Here is a 22,323-nt window from a genome sequence, read left to right as displayed (position 1 = left end):
CAGTGTTGTTACCATGGCACAGCGATTATATTAGATGTTAATACCATATTACTAGGGGTGTGACGACACTCTCGTGCCACGAGATCTCGCGATATTACAATGTGACGATGTTTCTCGTCGAGGTGAAAAGCTGTCTCTCGATATCAGCATGATGGATTTTGAGGGTGAAATTAGGATAGAAGATGCTCCCGCCACATTTAAATAATTTGTGTGGCAGCATTTTGGGTACCTGGTGGAAACAATAAACCGAAGAGAATGTGACAAGACAAGAACAATATGTAAGTACTGTAAGAAAATAGTGCCGTACACCACGGCTAACACAAACACTATGCAAAGACACCTACAGAAACACCACAGCTCTAAACAAAATTCCACCAGGTCTGAAGAGACTCGTGCAGTACTGCCGCTCCGTATAAGCAGACTACCAACGTAGGGTACCAACTCCCTAGGTGGGCACCAGCTTACCCTAGGAGGGCACCAGAAACTATTTGCCCTTACTCGCACGTTATTCAAGGACCCGGAAGCAGCTGCGGAATGCAGATGATTGTTTCGCAATTACAATTAACCATGGTTTTGCTACAGCATTACTGTAGTATCCATATTGTAACATGGTTTTAGTAATAGAAGCCATATAATAATATCTATGGTTAATTTTTAGGCTTTATATGTGGCTTATACTAACTAATTTTATAAGGAAAACAAAGCAGCCTAATAATTTTCTGCTTAAGCCTATAAATATATACAAAATTTAAGTAATAATTTAAGTTACTTATTTTATCCAAAGAATTCATAAACTACTGGCCTAAAAGTACTTGGTATCGGATCGAAAAGAAAATAGCGGTATCGCCCATCCCTAAGGCGAATAAAAGACCAGTCATATATATAGTGTTAAAATATCGTCTCGTCTCGTTCACCCAGTATCATGTATCATCTCATCTTGCAAACGCTTATATCCAAAGCGACTTACAGTGCACTTATTACAGAGACAATCCCCCAGGAGCAACCTGGAGTTAAGTGCCTTGCTCAAGGACACAATGGTGGTGGCTGTGGGGATCGAACCAGCGACCTTCTGATAAACAGTTATGTGCTTTAGTCCACTACACCACCACCACTCATATTACTGAGAGTGCTTTTATATATTCCATGGCACTGAATATATAAAACACACTATGGTATTTCAATGGTACTTGAAGCTACTTCAAAGAAGATACTTGCATTACCATAGTAGATGTTTAAAAAAAACTTGATATAACCATGGTACCATGCCCAAAAACCATGGTAACGGTATTTACTTCAAAGAATACAATGGTTTTGCTATGGTACATGCCCAAAAACCATGACATTACCATTGTATTTGTCCAAATAAACCATGGTATTAACAGACATGTGAATAACACATAAAGATAAAAAAATACTGTCATACCATTAGTTTGCTACTGTTGTGGCCAGGTTAGTGTTAATTGTTTTAAGCATTAGTGGCACAAACACACACCTCCAGGCATGACATGTCCCACGTCCTGTACAGTGAGAGCAGAGTTCTTGTCTTCAGTGTTGACCCTGATGATCCCATGACTCAGTCCAGACATTGACAGGACGGCTCTCGCTGGAAGAGGCGCTCCAGGGACCCCAGGCCTGGTGAAAGATGCATCTCACTATCAGGAGCCAAACACCTTTTGTAATACACTCCAGGATCACTGGTGGGTCTTAAGGTCAATAGGTGGGTTAAAAATGTTTTACAAAATGATATACCTGCGTATGGCAACTGTCATGGCCTCAGGTGATGTAGCACATGGGCAGACGACCTCTGGCTTCAGGCCATAAGCCTGGAATACGTTCAAAAACGCATCACATGATGACACTGACCCTGTCAGAAAAAAATAAAATAAAACAAAATGGTTGAATAAGATCAGCATGAGTTTAAATGAACGTCATTAGTGTAACTCACAAGGATTGGCTCCATCAGCAACAATAAGCATGCGCAAGGAGGCCAGACTGGTGTCTCTCTGATCTCTGTGAGCCATCATCGCCCAGTGCAGGTCACGACACTTCACCAATGCCACCCGCGCTGTAGGAGCATAGAAGTTTGTCAAATCAAAGCAACTTTTTAGTGGACAGAGATATGCTTATTGCTGTGTGTGTGTGTGTGTGTGTGTGTGTGTGTGTGTGTGTGTGTGTGTGCTTTACCTTTGTGTATGTGTACTCGTTGAACCCAGGAGAGTGGACAGGCCTTCATTACTGCATATGGAACACTGATGGTGTGGATTCGGTTCATCACACTCTAAAACACACAAAAACATATATACAGATGCTATTGGGTGAAACTCTGAAAAACTGCCAAGAAATGCCTGGGTCAAATTTCACATTATGAAAAATTGAAAGAAAGAAATTACATTTATATAAGTTCTGTTTCATTCCTACTGACCACCAGAGGCAGTGTTAAGCACTAATGGATAATCGTAGCACCAGCTAGATAGGTCGAGAAAATATAACAACATACACTCACCTAAAGGATTATTAGGAACACCTGTTCAATTTCTCATTAATGCAATTATCTAATCAACCAATCACATGGCAGTTGCTTCAATGCATTTAGGGGTGTGGTCCTGGTCAAGACAATCTCCTGAACTCCAAAGTGAATGTCAGAATGGGAAAGAAAGGTGATTTAAGCAATTTTGAGCGTGGCATGGTTGTTGGTGCCAGACGGGCCGGTCTGAGTATTTCACAATCTGCTCAGTTACTGGGATTTTCACGCACAACCATTTCTAGGGTTTACAAAGAATGGTGTGAAAAGGAAAAACATCCAGTATGCGGCAGTCCTGTGGGCTGAAAATGCCTTGTTGATGCTAGAGGTCAGAGGAGAATGGGCCGACTGATTCAAGCTGATAGAAGAGCAACTTTGCCTGAAATAAACACTCGTTACAACCGAGGTATGCAGCAAAGCATTTGTGAAGCCACAACATGCACAACCTTGAGGCGGATGGGCTACAACAGCAGAAGACCCCACCGGGTACCACTCATCTCCACTACAAATAGGAATAAGAGGCTACAATTTGCAAGAGCTCACCAAAATTGGACAGTTGAAGACTGGAAAAATGTTGCCTGGTCTGATGCGTCTCGATTTCTGTTGAGACATTCAGATGGTAGAGTCAGAATTTGGCGTAAACAGAATAAGAACATGGATCCATCATGCCTTGTTACCACTGTGCAGGCTGCTGGTGGTGGTGTAATGGTGTGGGGGATGTTTTCTTGGCACACTTTAGGCCCCTTAGTGCCAATTGGGCATCGTTTAAATGCCACGGCCTACCTGAGCATTGTTTCTGACCATGTCCATCCCTTTATGGCCACCATGTACCCATCCTCTGATGGCTACTTCCAGCAGGATAATGCACCATGTCACAAAGCTCAAATCATTTCAAATTGGTTTCTTGAACATGACAATGAGTTCCCTGTACTAAAATGGCCCCCACAGTCACCAGATCTCAACCCAATAGAGCATCTTTGGGATGTGGTGGAACGGGAGCTTCGTGCCCTGGATGTGCATCCCACAAATCTCCATCATCTGCAAGATGCTATCCTATCAATATGGGCCAACATTTCTAAAGCATGCTTTCAGCACCTTGTTGAATCAATGCCACGTAGAATTAAGGCAGTTCTGAAGGCGAAAGGGGGTCAAACACAGTATTAGTAGGGTGTTCCTAATAATCCTTTAGGTGAGTGTAGTCACGTCGTGACATTGACCGAGTAGTAGCTTGGTCTCTTTCGCTTTCTCGCTCTATGAGAAGTCAAATTCTACCGACAGTTTTCAAAGACATAGCATGTTCTACGGCTCTTGCTCTGGAAATTAATTGTAATTGTTAAAGAAAGGAGCAATAGAGGAGGTTCTTCCCCTCAATCAGAGGGAAGGCTTTTACTCAACATACTTCCTCGTTCCAAAGAAAGATGGCAGGTTTTGTCCTGTTTTGGATTTTTGACGTCTAAACTTGTTCCTAAAGTCTCTTCCTTTCCGCATATTGCAGCACTGCCGAAGTTCTTTGGTCCGTAATGAAAGGAGACTGGTTTGTAAGTGTAGATTTAAAAGAAGCTTACTTTTATGTTCCTATTGCACAAACCACAGGATGTTCCTGAGATTCAGCTTTCAGGATCAAGTTTACCAGCTCAAAGATCTAGCGTTAGGTCTGTCTCTAGCTCCCCGTGTTTTTACAAGATACATGAGTGCAGCCCTGTCTCCTCTTTGGTCCAAAGGATTCTGCCCTATTTGGATGATTGGTTGCTTTGTTCCCCAACAAAATTGCATGCTCTATACAACAGCAAGATATTGTTAGAGCACATTCAAAGGTTGGGTCTCACAGTGAACAAGACCAGGAGTTGTTTGGTTCCAGTGCAGTCATAACCTTTATCGGAACAACACTGGACTCTCTCGCGATGTCTACCACATTGTCGCTCGCTCAGATTTTAAGTATTCGTCATCTACTGATTCGTTTTCGCTTTGGGGCAAAACTTCATTATGGCGTTCTCCTACAACTAATGGGGATGTTGGCTGCGGCCACCTCTGTGGTTCCTTTAGGTTTGCTCCACCTCAGGCACCTACAGAGATGGAACAACAGTATACGGCTGAACCCGGCAAGACATCGTCATCGTATGATCATTGTCTCCCATTCTTGCATCCGTGCGCTGAAACCTTGGAACCAGTTAGTGCTTTTGATAGCTGGGGTGCAAAAAGTCAAGTCCATTGGGACAGGACGCTCTGGCCCACGAGTGGCTGAAATGCCTGTTGTATGCATTGCCTGCTTTTCCACTGTTGTGGGAGACACTACACAGAATATTCCTATCCAAGTACAGGGTACTTCTAGTGGCACCTCGATGGCCAGCCAGACCATGGTTCCCTCTCCTTCTGAGTCTGTTAGAGGGCGAGCCATGGCAACTTCCCACCCAGAGAGATCTCCTCTCCCAGATGGACGGGTGCGTTTGGCATCTGGATCCGGTTCACATTCAGCTTTGGGTTTGGCCACTGGGGCCAACCCACTTCTAGCAGATTGTGATCCGGCGGTAGTCTTTACTGTGGATAATGCCAGAGCTGCTTCAACGTGACAGCTTTATGCTGCTTGTTGGAGAATATTCTCTTCATGGTGTGGAGCTCAGGGAATTGATCCGTTTCACTGTACTGTGCCAAAGGTCTTGAGTTTTTTGCAACACTTGTTGGACAACAATAAAGCGGCTTCTACTTTAAAGGTGTACGTAGCTGCCATATCTGCACATCATGCCGCAATTGATGGTTCTTCTGTGTGGTCTCATAATCTTGTTTGCAGTTTTTTGAAGGGGGCAAGGCATTTAAAGCCGGTTCATGGGACTCTTTTTCCTGTGTGGGACTTACCACTTGTCTTAGACTTTCTTAGTACATCGCCATTCGAACCAATGGGTGAGGCAGATATTAAGTGGGTGTCTTTAAGTGAGATCGCTGGTTGCAACAGGATTCAGGGGTCGTTTTTCATCATAATCCAATCTTTCTTCCAAAAGTCCTGTTCCACAATTTGTGAATCAGTCTATTAATCTGGCTGCTTTTTGTCTTCATCTCCATCCAATGTGGTTAGGAGAGGTCATCTCCTGTGCCCTGTATGTGCTTTAAAGTCTTATGTTAATTATACTGCATCGTTCAGACAGATCAGTTATTTGTCTGTCATGGCGGTGTGCATAAGGGTGCGCCTTTGTCCAAGCAGAGACTATCGCCCTGGATTGTAGAAGTGATCAAATTAGCATATGATAAGGCTCAAATACCCTTACCAGAAGGTGTTACTTGCCATTCTACAATGGCGGTCTCTTCATCTTGGGCTACCTTTCGGGAGTTTCGTTCACAGATATCTGTGCTGCTACTACCTGGACTTCTCCATGTACATTTGCACGGTTTTACAGGGTTAATGTGGCTGCTTCTCATGGTGTGAGTGCTGCAGACCTTCTGGAGCAACCTTGATGACTTCAGGTGGCTGGCATTCCTCATGACTGTGTTGTATGTGTCATCCATTAGTGCTCTGGCGGTCAGTAGGAATGAAACAGAACGCTAGTTACGTATGTAACTGTGGTTCTGTGAATTCCAGATGACCGCCAGAGTCCTTTGTCATTCGGAATGTGCGAGAAAGCATTCCGAGATTTTCTCGACCTATCTAGCTGGCACTGTGATTATCCATTAGTGCTTAAAACTGCCTCTGGCGGTCATCCGGAATTCACAGAACCACAGTTACATACGTAAATTGCGTTAAGCTCAATCGACAGCATTTGTGGAATAATGTTGATTAACACAAAAAAATAATTTCGACTCGTCCCACATTTTCTTTAAAAAAAGCAAAAATATGTGTTAAAATATTCACTTTTTCAAATGTTTAGCCACAAGACGTAAACAATATGTGTGTAGACATGATTTTACTGTGATAATATCACTTACTTAACTTTCCTGTGTAAACTTTGGTGCCATGACAATGTAAAGCTGTAAACCCTCAAATGACTGTAACAACAATTTAAACAACATTACAGCTCAAATAATACATGAGTTTTAACAGAAGAATTAATATAAGTGCTTTTATAATATTATAAGCTTCACATTTCTGCCTTTAAACCCACAAAAAATTGGTCCCATTAAAATCCATTGTAAGTGCCTCACTGTAACCCAGATTTATTTTTAAAGGAGCGACAAGTCAAAATAATGTTTTGTGGTAATCAACATTATGCCACAAATGCTGTCGATTGAGCTTAACTTGTATTGAACCCGGAATATTCCTTTAATTATAAATTATTGCAAAAAAACAACAAAATCTTAATTTTCCTAAAAAATAGGCTCAATTTTTTTGTAATCTTCAGGTTTTGCAATCTTTTTGCTTTCTTTAAGCAATATATAATATCTTATTTTATTCTTTAAATTTATTTTATCACTTATAATTTCCTATTATCGCTTCAGTCATATGTTGAAAAAGTGTATTCTAAACACACAGTTATCATGTTGCAGTAGGTAGATCAACTTATTTAGTTTAGGAATGAATCTCCAGTAACAGCATTAATGGCACACACATATTTTGTCACTTACAGTGAGAACTCCATGCCACAAACCCATGTCCTTCTTAAAGTCCAAAACATTCACCAGTGTCTCACCTGTGTGCAGATGAGTTTAGTTAGATCTCTAAATATGTAGTGTTTAAAGCTGTACGACTAGTTATTTGGTTTAATGTAGCTGCAATAAAAGGATGGTGTTTCCATAACAACAGCATCACTCACCCTCACAATAGTTACAGGCCTGAGTGAGTGCCTGGCAATGTGTTAACATGGCAACCTTCGAAACTGCAACACCCATCACTGTGCCCTCCTTACTGGCCTTGTACTGCATGAAAGAAAAAGAGTGGGAGAGATCGGCATACATTAAAACTGTACACACTTAAAGTGGGGTCCAAAAGTCTCAGACCAGAAGATAATTTTTTTTTAATTACAACTTATTTTATCTTCATAACAATTTGAAAAGTTAATAAGGGTTAAGATTGGGTTAAATTGAAAAATGTACATTCATTTCAGAATTTCTTATTCCTTGCTAACACAAAATGATTTGAGAATGTTCCACAGAGCATCTTGTGTGCTTCAACGGAAGCAGGGAAATCTAGATGACATAGGAGTTTGTCAATGGTCAAATGTCCCAAATTCACTTACATTTTATTAGTTATTATAAAGAATGCAGAATCTTAAATAATTCGTCTTTATTTTATGTCGTACCTTTTCTTTTCCCAAAAATGCAAAAACCAAAAAAAATTCCCCTTTGCAACCCGCTTTGTATAAAACACGTGAAACATTTGCAAGATCTTACCTCTATATAAGCAGTGTCTGTATTGGCTGTTGGGATATGTGGCTGCCAGTCTTTCGAAGGCTTGGTAAGGTATTTGGAGTCCGTCACCACCCACTTTAACCTGGGCCAGCCTGTCAGAAACAACTAGTATTAGATCCATCATAATATCAACATGATCACTGAATGGCTTCATGCTTTTGAAAGGTAACACATTACTAATATGTGTGTTTCTAACCTTTTAACTGCAATATTTCTCCAGTGGGTGTCTTGGGTAAACCCTTCAAACAGATCTCACTTGTCAAAGCCAGACCCACCCCACAGCTACCCAATAAAAATCCAACCTGACTGCTCCCAGCATCCTGTAAACACACAAAAACACACAATTCAACCACAACAAAAATTGTTAGCACTCTTATTTACCATTGAATTCGATACTAAATGGTACGTAGAATGGATTGTTGGAAAATGTATGATTACCTTTCGTGATAGTGGAACCTCGATGGGCACAGGAATGACTTCAGCCAACAAACAGCCATAAAACGCAACCCAGAACATACCAGGGTCACTGTTAGGATACACCAGTGCCACCTGGGTGCATAACAAGACATTACTAGCAAATAACTGGAGAGGAAAACTAGCAATTTAAACTGCTTGTAGCAATGTAACGTTAATTGTGCGTTTACATGCACGATCGTATACCAGTTAAGAACACCTGCTTAAGAAGCCTGTTCTGTTTGATTAATGTTTTTTATCAGGGAAAGCTCATAAAACATTTAAAGGAATAGTTCTCCCAAAAATGAAAACTGTAGTGATCTAATCGGTTGCGGGTGGGAACAGACTAAAATATAACTCCTTTTTCACTATAAAGATAAGATGATATTTTATGTTTAACATAGTTATGAGGTGTGGGATGTTGGACCAATGAGATTTTGCTGTGGGGAGGGTTATAAACCAAACTACTGTCAAAATGTCCTGTCATTCATCGTTTCACAGCTGATTGAGACAAAAACTCTGGTTTACAAGAAAAATATTTTATTTTTTTAGTTGTTTTATTGTGTTGCATTTAGTAAGGACACACTGTTTGTCTTGGTTTGGTTGTTTTCCTACCCTGTCGCCTGGTTTGAGGATCTGCTCATTTTTTGTTCCCAATTTGTTGAGGAGAGTGTAGGCCAGCTTCACACTACGACTCCAAATTTTCCCTGCCAACCACACACCAATCACTTAGTTGTATTCATACATTTATACAGTTTGTGTGCATCAAACTTACTGAGACAACCCATAAACCTATATCACGTAGGTAATCTTGCTCACTCTTACCGTATGTAAGTGTATAGAGTGGTTTCCCTGTGATATCAAGAGCTGTGAGGGCGGGACTTTTGCCTTGTGTGGCACCCCATCGAGCTAATGCTGCCTGAAGGGCAGGAGGCCAGTTACTGACCACACCCAACGGCTCCCCCTTCACAGGGATTATCTGCCGGCCTTCTGGCCGAGGTGTGTTAGGATCTGCCTGAGGGACTGAGGAGAGATATGGAGTAAGGAACATTTAATTTAAGAAAACAACACTCAATCCAAATAATTGCACTTCCTTATTTTAAAATTGGCATTCAAAGAGTGTTTGAAAGCGAAATAGCTTGAGCATAATTCATCTACATACCTTCCACAATCTCCTCTTGGTCATCCACGAAGAACTCGCTGAGTGGTGGCCGTTTGGGTCGTTTCAGTGTGTTAAGCAGCTGCTGGATCTTCGTGGACACGCGACTGGAAACCGGAACACCTACACCAGGATCGGGGTCAGGAAGGGTGTGATGAGACAGACGAGCAAGCACACACACACACACAAATACACACAGACACAATCCAAGACACTCTCAACTCACCTAGGAAGTATGCCATTACATAGATAGAAAAAAATTATTCTAATACCAAAAATAATGACAACCTAATTAACTTTTTTTTATGCATGCTTTGCTTAAAAAGTGTGCTTGTGTTTTCTTTTTGTTGTCAAATGCAATGACATTCATACACTTTTAAGTCTGGTTTAATCAATATATATATATATATATATATATATATATATATATATATATATATATATATATATATATGGTTTTACCTTGACACACTCTCTTTAGCACATACAGTATACAAACACAAACATAGGATTAGAATCTAACTACAGGACATGTCTATGACTAATCATTACCTCTGCCTACTCTTCTCACTGACAGAGAAAAGCAACATGACACAAGTGGATAAAAGGTGGAAAAGAAAAAAGAAAAGGGATGCGATTAATGAAGCAATCAAACAGCATTCATAGAGACTGAAATGTTATTGAGATGTTAACACAAACGTCTGAGAGGCATGAAAATAAAGTTATGAAGAGGCACTCAAGGTTTGACATACATTTTGATGTCTCATGTACCACACTATTCAAATATAAATACATATTCCTGGGTTCCCACACCAATTGACCTTTCACTTTTCCATGACTTTTCAAGTCGTTTGTGATTAGTTGGTAAGGGTATTAAAATCCTTTCTTAGAGACTGCCCTCAAAAAGAGCAATTTCTAGCTAATGAAATTAATTCAAGCTGAGAATGCCTAGAAAAAATTATTTTATTTTACATATGCATTTCCATGACTTTTCCAGAACAGGAAATCAGAATTTCTAATTTCCCTGTTTATCCCAGGTTTTCCATGGCCGTGATATTCACTTTCTCTCACTCTTTTCTTTTTTTTTTTGCTCAGAAAATATGCATGATTTTTCCAATATGTACAGTACTTGTGGTATTGCACATAATACCATATGCACACACATACACACACACACACACACACACACACACACACACAATAAGTACCATCTGCGGTCTCCATCATGCTGGAGCGGCTCTGTCCTCGAGTCATCCCTCGCACCACGGCATTGGCAGGCAGATCCACACGAGAGCCTCTAGCCTGAGCTTGGGATGGCACATCAGGGGGCCCAACTCCTCCTACTGGATCTGACCCAGAATAACACACATCACTCACTTACAATCAACACAGCTCAGAGTTTTACAGATGTATTACCCTAGCCCTTTGGTGAAGGGTGCATTTTCTGCATTACTAGCGGCACCGACGGAAATGTAAAAATAATGACAGTGTCTAAACATATGAAAGCTAATTTGTTTACGACCCAAAATGCATATTTAGGGTGCATCAAAATAATCTACACGACAACAGTTGACAAATAAAGTTTGTTCTTCTGAACCCAAACAATTTATTATTTTTAGAAACAAAACAATACTTATATACTTTTTAACTACAAATGTTCGCTTCATACATCTCTGTGACGTGCGCTCATGAGAGAGATGACGTAAGCTCGTTGGTAAGGTCACGCGTGGAGGCGGAAGCACGTCATTGTTTACAAGAGAAGGAGTGGTGTACAAAATTATTCGGGGTCAAACAGGTAGGGTTGGGCAAAAAACTCCTCCTCTTCTCTTATAAAAATCAAAATCCTCCGACATCATGTTTGAAATAGTTTTGGACTGTTTTCGTTTGTGAATGGCACTTGGTCTGTGGTCTGTGCAAGTTTCTCTTGTAAACAATGACGCGCTTCCTGCCTCCTCCACGCGTGACCTTACCAACGAACTAACGTCATCCCCCTCATGAGAGCACGTCACAGAGATGTATGTAAGTGAACATTTGTAGTTAAAAAGTACATATGTATTGTTTTGTTTCTAAAAATAATCCCTTGTTTGGGTTCAGAAGAACTTTATATGTCGACTGGATCATGTGGATTATTTTGATGCACCCTAAATATGAATTTTGGACCATCAAACAAATGGAGTACATTAACTTGCATTGTTCCTGAAATTAAATCCTACAAATCTTAAATTCTGTTTTGCTGAAGAAAGAAACTCTTTCTTTGAGGGGCAGTAAATTATCATCAAATTAAAATTTTTGGGTGAACTATTCCTTTAACTGTGTCCTTGATGAATATCAGTTATATTTCTATGACAGCGACACGCAACTTTTATACGCATGGAAAATGTGATACTTGTCAGAATTTGGATTTATGCGGCGTTAAATTAAGCAATTATTATTAATCCTTTTCATCTACTGATGACAGTCTACAAGTGATTGTATTGTCATGCATTTCGCTTCTAAATGCCGATTTTGATGAAAAATTATAATTTATTGAAAAGCGAAAAATTTATTAAAAATTATTCCTAAATTCAAATTAAACTTAAAATGAAATGAAGCGGTCAAAAAATCTATTTAAATACAAACATTTCACCTTCTCCAACTTGTTCCACCGGTTAATTTTGCAGTGACTTAAAAATCACTCTACGACAACTGGTGGAAAATTCCTAGTCAAAATTAAATCATAAATACAAGAATAACAATACATATATACATATACTTCTTTGCGCAACAACCAAATTCTTAGGAAAATAGCAAATTGAACTTTGTGCCACTTCCTTTACAAACAATACACCCACAGTTGCATGCATCCACCCACAGTAGTGCAAACACTCATACACATGCCCAGTTGCGCTGGCACAAAAAATTTACTTAGAATAAGCGCTCTCACGAAAATTGCATAAGACGTTGCGTGTAGTCATATCACATAAAAAAAGCCCTAAGACTCTGTGTAAAACTATGTCCATTCAGAACTCTTGTCAACACATGCACCCTTCAGTTGCTTAAATTGATAAAGTGCTAAATGTACTTAAAAGACAACATGAAATTGGTCTTATTGTGCACGTTCATAAGTGCAAAGAATGTGCTTTTATTATCTTACACCAAAATGGAATATATTCTCCACCAGTTAAACAAATTTTATTTTTATTTTTTTTTTGCTGACCAAAGCAGCATGGGCAGAAAAAAATCATTTACCAATAATATTAGGGCTGGGTAAATATATCGATCTTCTGATAATTGTGATCATCATTGGAACGATCCCTATATCAATTCTTAGAATCCCAAGATCGATCTTCAGTTTTGGTTATATTGATAATTATATCTGTTAAATAAACAGCAACTGAACTAGAATATATATAAGTAAATATATAAAAAATATATATTTCACAATCCAATAAAATATTGATGGATAAATGTAAATCTCGCCTTACATTAGAGTCCTGCTGAATGTTGTATCAATATTGTTAAGTGGTGTCAGTCGATTGCAATTTTTAATCGCGATTTTAAAAATTGATACAATTTGACTCCATATTTACTTCTTTTCTTGTCAAAATGCATTTATTTATTTATTTTAAATGAATTTTTTTATCCCCTATTCCCATATTTTGGAATGCCCAATTACCACTACTTAGTAGGTCCTCGTGATGGCGCAGTTAATCCCCACAAGTCTTAGTTGCCTCCGCCTCTGAGACCGTAAACCCACGTCAATCCAAACTTATCATGTGGCTCATTGTGTATGGCACTGCGGAGACTCCGCATGTGGAGGCTCATGCTACTCTCTGCAATTAGACTTCGGGTGGACACATCAACACATCACAAAGGTTCCATCCTAGTCCTACCAGTGTTTTTGCTGGTTTATGCTTTATTAACGGTAAATGTGTTGAAAGAAAAATGAATGCGTTTAACTTTTTTAATCAAATCGCATATGAGAAGGTGTTAATTTTGACAGCTCTAGTTTCAATCAGAAAAACTTCACATAATGGAAGTTAATTGTGTTGTCTTTACAAAAATATTTTGCCTTGGCAAATCCCCTTGGCAAACGTACAGAGAACACAATTTACTGCAATTTTTCTGCAAATAAACAGTTTTAACAAGGGTGTAAATACCATTTTACGTTGTCTTTAAATAAACTGACAATTTATGGAAGCCCTGCTGGGCTAATCCTACAGTTAGTTTCTACATCTTTTGAAATTTCACACACTCAGGGTATGTCATGTGCAGGAAGAGCACACTTCCTTCATGAATACAGATCGGGAAGAGTGTAACAGATGTATCAGATGATCAGTCCTGAGCCACATTGCAAATGCAAAATTTTCACTAGCTCCCGTATATGACATTTGCATGGACCAATCATTCATAGGCTTTAAACACACATGGTTGACAAGAGGTTAAGGGGAGAAGTTGAAGGGCAGGGCCTGTGGATGTGGCGGATAGAATTCATAACTCACAACAAATCTTACACACACAGGGCAAGGTAAAAGTTTGCTAAACTTGATTTTACCTCTTCCTATTCTTCTCACTGACAGTCACATAAGATATAAATGAACAGAAACAAACATTTTAAAATAGAAAGACAAAAAAACAAACAAATTAAGTAATAATTAGGCAATGAAAAAACAACAAACTGCAAAAAAGGCTGATTAAGCAGCTAAAATCAAAACCTGAAACCAAATGTTAAAAATAAAAAACAAAGTGTATGTACAATGAAACAAGATTTTGTGTGGTAATAGTGGCCCACTCACCGATGCGTGTTTGCGCAAAGGCCTCAGCCAGCGCGGTGGGCTGGGAGTGGGGTGGCTGGGCAGGTGCGGGCGGGGCCTGCTGAGACTGAGAGGCCTGGGCGGGCCTAGACTCCCCATGAGAGAGAGTGGAGGAGGCAGAAGATGAGGTGGAGGAGGCGTGCAGCGAGCTGTTGATCCAGGTGTCTGGAGACTGCTGAGGCCCTGCACTTTCACTGGACACTGCTTCATCATCAGAGGACGAGGAAGAGTCTGACAAAAAAATAGAATGAGGGAAAGAAAGATAAAAAAAAAAAAACAGCTATGAGTAAATAAAAAAAAGGGGGGGGGGAATCTGCAACTACATGGGACCCAACAGCAAACCTACAACCCATGAGAAAGCAATGTTAATAGCTTCACAAATTGTTTCTCAATATTTTTCAGCCTATTGATGAAATTCGATATACACACACACACACACACACACACACACACACACACACACACACACATACATATATATAATTATGTATTTGCTCTAAAATGCCTCAAAAGTGATTTTTTTTTTTTTTTTCAATCACAGGAACCATCATTTCATCCAAACCATTCATCCATTGTAGTCAAGTAGATTCAATATTAAGGCTTTGAATAGAAATCTATTTAAAAAATAATGTGGCCAGGATTCTCACAGTTATTCACTAAATAAACACAAGGGAAAATGAGATTTAATCATTTTTATTAAAGTATGTAATTTCTGAAAAACACACTTTGTTTACAGTTTTCGAGAAAATTAACCCATGAATGGCTTTCTTATAGCCGTTTCTGTACATTAAACTGGGATAGAATACATTATTTTAACATATTTATATTCCATATACAATAAAACATAGTAGCTTCATAAAAAGCTTTATTTACCTTTAAATATTTTTACTCACACATTTTTTGAGGATGAACAACATGTGCAAAAATTACTTAACTCAATTATTTTTTGGAACCCAGTAAGAATATTGTATAATACTACATTATTACTGTGGGTCCCAGTCAAGTTTACTATTATAACATAATACTGATTTATCATTATTATTTTTAGGATTCAATTTGTGTTACACAAAGTAATGTATTTCTGTCCAATTTAATTAACTTGTGCCTTTTATTTTGACACTGAAAGTGCTGTCTGTATTTGACAGTTTACAATGTGCGGCATCTGGTGAAACATATCATCTCCTCCTTTTTTTGTTATACAGTGCCACGTTTGTAGATTTGTATGATAACTTGTAGTGGTTACTGATGTTTGGAAATGTGCGAGTGCTTGAACCTGCAGTACTTTTCTTTCACAAAGCACATGAACTGCTCTGAGAGAGCTGCGTCACGCGTGCAAAGATCAGCGTTACCGGTTTAATGCATACATGCATTTATCTGCCTTTAAATCGCAGTATTTTGCGGTTTAATAATCACATATGACCAACCCGCCATTTTGATGTTATTTTGATTAATTGTACAGCCCTGAATGATCATGATGAACTCTTTATCAAACTTAATGGCCAAATAAAAAGCACATTAAAATCATCACGATATTCACAATATTGCTTAATTTGATATCGTCAGCAAAATCATCGCAATTATATTGTGAATATTAGATATATCGTCCAGCCCTAGTTACTCATTTACATAAAGGTCTTGAAGGTACAGTAGCAAAAAAAAGCTTGTTCAATTGTAAGGTTCAGAGAGAGGCTGACTGGCATTATAAATGGATCACAATGGAAAAAATTAAGAAGTCAAGATTAAAAATATGATCTCTATCCACCTTTTTCCTGGGGGTCATATTGGGGACATGAATGTGGGTGGGACTTCCACCGGATGTTGTTCAACAGCATGCCCCGTTCATTTTAAAACCCTGTTTACAGATGGTAATAAGATGTGTTTCGGATGATCCGATCACAAATGTCAGTGCTAAATATAGTTGTAAAGGGTGTGCAAAATGATTTGTGCTTGGATCACAAAAAACACATAAAGAGGTAGTCAAAAATCACATTGCATGTCAGGTTTAAAATGACATCCTGATGCTTCCCCGACAGCAGCGAAGCACCACCTCTCACCAATCAATCACCCGTCTAACAAATCCGATTTGAAAACTTGATAAAGCGATTATATAGCCAAAGATGAGCACTTCACGGCTCTTCCTCAGCGTGTCTGTCTGATTTGAACATGCAGAGTAACACATCTGAAGCTGAACTAACACAGGTACTCCACTAAAAAAAACTATAATTTTGCCCGAAATGTTGCATGTTTGCTTAGATTAAATCTCAACTGCACCTGGGAGAACCAGCGTGCCGGTATTGTTCATGCTGTCCGGTCTTTATCACTCTTTTGCAGTTTATTATCATTCAGTAACACACTGATATAGTGATTGATGTATTTCCATACAAAATCATATACACTCTCCTCAAAATCCCAACACCGCAAAGAAAGAATGAATGGATGTACAAAGCAACAACAGCTGTGTTTACTTGACAATGGAATTAATGCCCATAATTCTCGCAAAGCATCACGGGACATAGGAAAAACGTGGATAACTCTGTCAGAGCTGATTACAAAAGGCTACATCCTGACAAAAATCCCGACTTGCAGAAGTTGCAGAAACCTGATAAACTAATAGTAATGAGATAAACTAATACTTTCAGCATGGACATTTAAAACATGTAATACATGTTAAATAACATATACATTTAGTAATTTAGTCTTTTATCCAAAGCGACTTGATAAGGAACATATCAAGCAATTTTTCATACAAAAGTCAACAATATCAGCAGTACCACACTGCAGAGTGGCTGGAGTAGTGTACAAGCTAGTGAATAAAAAAAAAATTATTATAATTTTTAATTGTTAAATATTAAATAAGTGTATTTTTTTGTGGATTGGTTAAATGCTCTCGAAACAGTTGTGTATTCAGCTGTTCTTAAATGTTGAGATGGTATCAGCAGATCGTGTGGAGGTTGGAAGCTCATTCCACCAGAGGAACAGAGAAAGTGAATGATTGTGAAGTTGACATTGTGCTTTGCAATAGGACCACCAGGCACCTCCCGTTCATTTACCACAGAGAGCGAGTTGTGACATAGACTTGGAGGAATGAATTGTAGAAAGAGGGTGCTGTTTCAAAGGCTGTCCCGAAGGTCAGAGTCAAAGCCTTGAATTTGTTGCGGGCAGCAAATAAAATATATTCAGTAAAATTAATATTTTCATATAGCACCTAGTTAGAAGGTATCCAGTATAAATCATAGAATTAACTGGGAGAATGTATTTCTTAAACAAGAAAAAGAGACATTATAACTGAAATATACCAATATGAATTGATATTGAATCTAAATCAAATCAAAATATGAGCTTGTGAATCGGAATCAAATCTAATCTGAAAATCTGTATCGATACCCAGCCCTAGCAGATATCTGTCTTCAGTGTATATGTATATACTACTATCTAGTATATGAGTGTAAAGCTTTATTTAATGCCTGTATGTATGTGTGTGTAAGCTCACCTGGTGGGGTGCAGTTGTCAACTGGTGACTGTACATATGTGGAGCGCCGTTTGGTTGGCATGGGCAGCGGCATCTTTTCCTCCTTATGCTTTGCCAGTGCTGCCTGAACGGCCTCAGTATGAATATCTGAGACAGAGAATGAGAGAAAGAGAGACAAAAAGCTGGTAACAGGCAGTTTTGTGACAGTATTCCATTCCATAGCATTCCCATTTATCTCAATGGCAGATTTCGTATAGTAGGCCATTTCAAATTTGAAGAATAATGAAATGGAACCTTCAGTGTCTACAGACCTCTGTGCTTGGCAAGGTGTTTTTTATCCAGTGTGACATGGACAGTCCACCTTGAACATCCTGGGTTAAATGCTTTGCTCAAGGGCACAATACTGATTGGAATCTCATTAACTTTCCGGTTCATGGATTGCCGCTACCTTGATTCAAATCAGCAACCCTCGTGTTATCATCACAGTTCTGTAGCATTAGGCTATCACCCCTCAGAAAGAGTTTTTTTGTAATGCTTGCATAACAAGGGTATGGACATAAAATATGTAGTGAAATCAACTGAATTTAAACATGTGTATGACTGCCATAACAGATGACCTAATATTTCTAACAAGAATGAGGTCAGAAGAAAATTACCTCTGCAGAACTTTTAACATCTCACCCTATAAATCTCATGAAATATAAATAGTCTGTAAAAGTTCTAAAGGTGTAGATTTTTTTTTTTCCAAAGTTAAAATTTTTTTACCTATCCCATTTTAAAATTCAAGTAACCCATTTGAATATTGACTTCCCAAAACAATAAATGAGATGTTAGACAGAAAGACTCCTTCCACTTTAATTGTACAAACAAAGGTGAAATGAAAGATAATAGTGACTGAGGTTGACATTCTGCCTCTACTATCCCTTTAAGGATAGATCAGATCTACTTTGAACTACAGTGGAAGAAAAAAGTGTGATGTAAAAGTATCTGTTTTGTATGTTGCTAAACTGTTTTACCTGATCTGTAGCGTTCATCTCTTGTCCCGCTGCTTCGATGAGGTCGGCGTGTGCGCCGGTGGTGAGAAGAGGAGGAGGAAGAGTTTGAGGGGCCAGGTTTGGGTGCAGGGGCAGAGCTCGAAACAGGAGACTGTCCATCATAGGCTGGAGGTGGAGCCAAAGCTGCAGAGATAACAATATAAACCAAACTGGCAGACACAGCAACCAATTACAGAAGATTGAAGACATAAACGTGCAGAGCTGTGGTTGGACAAAATGAGTGAGTGCAGTATGAGTAATCAATTCTCAATTCCCTGAAATTGTGCATTTCTGCTAAAAGTAATAGGAGAACAATAGCATTTAGATGGCCTCAAAGCTGTCAGACATGGATTAAAAGCCAAAAAATTCTAATTTGTATTTCATGTGGTATTTAATGACCTAACAGAAAGGCAAAAATAATCCCAAGAGTCCCTATATTTCTTGCAAATGCTAGTGATTGCTAGAATAAAGCGAGATGGTTTTACGTTGCAGTTCAATACATGTGACCATTAGAAGGCAGCGAAGAAGGAGCACTCAGGATGGAAACCCTCAATCTCAAGAGGAACAGTCTGAGATGTTTAATAACCACATTATCATATGAGTCAGTGGACTACTGAGAAAAACAAAATGATAGAGATAATAAGGCAGAAAAAGAGATGGAGGGAAAAGCAGGAATAAGCAGGACTATTTCTGGCATTCTTACTTTGAGTTTGAACCAAGTAGGGTGCTAAAAGTTTGGCCCTCTTCTTCTCATAACCTTTTTGTGTGATGTCACCTGCAGAGAGAAAGATAATGAAAACTTGAGCATAAAGAGCTATTCAAAAACATTCAACACATCATGTTGTAATAGTTGTGGTCAAATGCCTTTGATTCAAAACAGATAAATTGAGGTTGGACAAAACATTTTGTAAAGTTTGTTGAGACAATTAAACCACACTTAAAATACTGTAATAACATTATATATAACAAAATATCAACCCAAGTGGCATTTATATTAAATTCTATTTTGGACTTGTTATGGGGGTTGCCCCATCAATTCGAGAACTGATTTCCCCTGAAGGGTAAAGACTTTAAAAGAGATAACTCAAAAACATGTATTCTAATTAGGGATGCACTGAAATTTCAGCCACCGAAAAGTTTCTGTCTGAAAATGTCATTTTTTGGTTTTGACCGAAAGAGAAAAACGGCCGAAAATATGAGCCGATACATATGCCTCCCTGCCCCTCAATGCTCAGGTTTCACTCTCGATCGATATAATCATAATCACAGCGCTGCCAAGCAAAGGCAGATGTCAGCGGTGTGGAAAAATACCATATAATACTAATAAGCAGTACTGCCGAAACCTATACACATACTACATAGTCTGCGTAGGGCCCCAACTCCCTAGGAGAGCACCAGAAAGTCCACCGAGTGCCCTTCCTCGCACGTTATACGTTATTCAAGGACCCGAAAGCAGTTGCGGAACACAGTTGATCGCTTCACGCTCATATTGCAAACGCGACAATCCTCTTCACTACTGGGGCATGAACAACGATCGCTTTCCATTGCTTGCGATTGGATTGGATTGCACGCAGGTATTTATCTGCCCAAGCACCAGCACAGAGAGAGAGACTATTCAGTGCAGCATCTCATGTTCTTGAGTTGCCAGAACTTTAGCAACTTTTGTTCTTGAAGAGAAACCTGACACTTTTACTTAAATAGAAAGCAGTCCAATTTGCTATGTGTATAGCAATAACATAAACATTTGTTTAGCCCTGCAAAACTTTGTTCTTCACTTGAGGCTACATCTGACGATGTTTGGTTTGTTCAATTAATGCTGTTTTGCACAATCATTTTATATTAAAGTATAAATACGTTTACATAATCAGAAAAGAGCCCCTCTGCTATTCATTAAAATGACTGTGTAGCATATTTAAACCTTTTGCATTTGCAAGATGCTAGCCTTGAGCTGCTAAGTTCATTACTTGACTGCTCTTTTGCATATCATTAGTTTTCTAGAACGTTACATTTATTGGATAATTGGTAAAAAAAAAAAAAAACTCTGTTAAATTTGATTGTTAAAGAACTGAATAAAGAATAATATATTTAATGTTGTTATAATATATTGTCTGTCCAATTTTGGTGTGTTAATTTCAATAAAAGTGTGATAATTTTATTTATTTGTAGTTTTTCAATTCAGATTAATTAAATTCATGAAATTAATTAAAAAGTATAATATTAATACAATTATATAAAAATTAAAAAAAAATCGGTTTTCGCCCAGAATTTTCATTTTGGTGCATCACTAATTCTAATGCTACAGAAATCAGATTGGCCTTTAGATTCAAGGGCCACGATTGCTGCAAAATGAACAATGGTGACCATAAACAGCAAGGACTCGTCCAAGAGATAGAGACCGTTAAACAAAGCATTCCATAATATTCCACATAAAAAGGAGTAAATAGAGAAAGAAGAGAAGAGTCAACTCCCATAAGTAATGCATAAGGACTGAAACCATCTGCACTATGGCATATTTTTAGCTTTAATGGACTGTTCTATCACATATATATATATAGAGGTATGTGGAGATGTGCTTGAGTTTGTTCTGTTTATGATTTCTTGAGTGTTCAGAAAGAGTGATTTAAGACATTGGTTCAACTAAAGAATACACCATTAAATCTAATGTAAAACTAAAAGGTTTTATTGGTCACGCAAGGTGGTCCATACTGTCTCAAATGTGATTGGTTGCTGAGAGAATGAGGATAATGAGAAGTGAGTGAAAACAGACTAAGGCAACAATCTACATCAAGCCTCGACCAGTCATATGACACGGCCTAAATTTCAGCCATCAACATCACACTGTAAGCACAAAGAGCTTTGATAGAGTCCTAACATTTATGCCAGGATCACACATCAAGATCGAATTCCAAAATACATTTATTAGGAACACCTGTACAACTACTTATTCATGACATCATCTAATCAGCCAATGGTGTGGCAGCAGTGCAAGGCAGAAAATTATGCAGATATGGGTCAGGAGCTTCAGTTAACGTTCACATCAACCATCAGAATGGGGGAAAATGTGATCTCAGTAATTTTGAGCATGGCATGATGGTTTTTGCTTGACGGGCTGGTTTGAGTATTTATTTAACTGCTGATCTTGTGGGCTTTACATGCACAACAGTCTCTAGAGTTTACTCAGAATGGTGCCAAAAAACATCCAGTGAGCAGCAGTTCTGTGGACGGAAACGCCTTGTTGATGAGAAAGAGCAACTGAGAAAGGCCAGACTGGTTCGAACTGAAATAAATGCTATGGTAACTCAGAAAACCACTCTGTACAATAGAAATAAGCAGAATAGCATCTCAGAATGCTCAACATTTTGAACCTTGAGGTGGATGGGCAGCAACTACAGAAGACCACGTTGGGCAATTCTGAATATTATATATAATTATTTACAATATATAATAATATATTATAAATACAGTATAATATTATTTTAATTTGGATACTAATATCTGAACATCAAAGTATATTTGATAATTAAATCACGATAGCACTGCAAGCTACAATTTCTATAGCATTA

General features: G+C 38.6%; 1 protein-coding gene across 2 annotated transcripts in view; it reads right to left on the bottom strand.

Moving 5' to 3' along the window:
* The window catches only part of LOC127646498 (disco-interacting protein 2 homolog B-A-like), an 82,487-nt gene that overhangs the window by 21,427 nt on the left and 38,737 nt on the right, over window positions 1-22,323 (bottom strand). For both annotated transcript variants that reach the window (XM_052130204.1, XM_052130205.1), the window contains exons 2-18: window positions 19,464-19,535; window positions 18,743-18,904; window positions 17,748-17,873; window positions 14,240-14,488; window positions 10,673-10,813; window positions 9,468-9,587; window positions 9,131-9,328; window positions 8,921-9,012; window positions 8,291-8,401; window positions 8,049-8,172; window positions 7,835-7,944; window positions 7,258-7,360; window positions 7,070-7,134; window positions 2,185-2,278; window positions 1,946-2,065; window positions 1,750-1,864; window positions 1,493-1,632 (exon numbers count right to left, since the gene is read on the bottom strand). In XM_052130204.1, the coding sequence (XP_051986164.1) occupies window positions 1,493-1,632; window positions 1,750-1,864; window positions 1,946-2,065; window positions 2,185-2,278; window positions 7,070-7,134; window positions 7,258-7,360; window positions 7,835-7,944; window positions 8,049-8,172; window positions 8,291-8,401; window positions 8,921-9,012; window positions 9,131-9,328; window positions 9,468-9,587; window positions 10,673-10,813; window positions 14,240-14,488; window positions 17,748-17,873; window positions 18,743-18,904; window positions 19,464-19,535 (2,142 nt within the window). The remainder of the gene's footprint in view (window positions 1-1,492; window positions 1,633-1,749; window positions 1,865-1,945; window positions 2,066-2,184; window positions 2,279-7,069; window positions 7,135-7,257; window positions 7,361-7,834; window positions 7,945-8,048; window positions 8,173-8,290; window positions 8,402-8,920; window positions 9,013-9,130; window positions 9,329-9,467; window positions 9,588-10,672; window positions 10,814-14,239; window positions 14,489-17,747; window positions 17,874-18,742; window positions 18,905-19,463; window positions 19,536-22,323) is intronic.

This window comes from Xyrauchen texanus, chromosome 7 (genome assembly GCF_025860055.1).
Source record: "Xyrauchen texanus isolate HMW12.3.18 chromosome 7, RBS_HiC_50CHRs, whole genome shotgun sequence".
Lineage (NCBI taxonomy): Eukaryota > Metazoa > Chordata > Actinopteri > Cypriniformes > Catostomidae > Xyrauchen > Xyrauchen texanus.
This window is presented reverse-complemented; position numbering and strand designations above follow the sequence as displayed.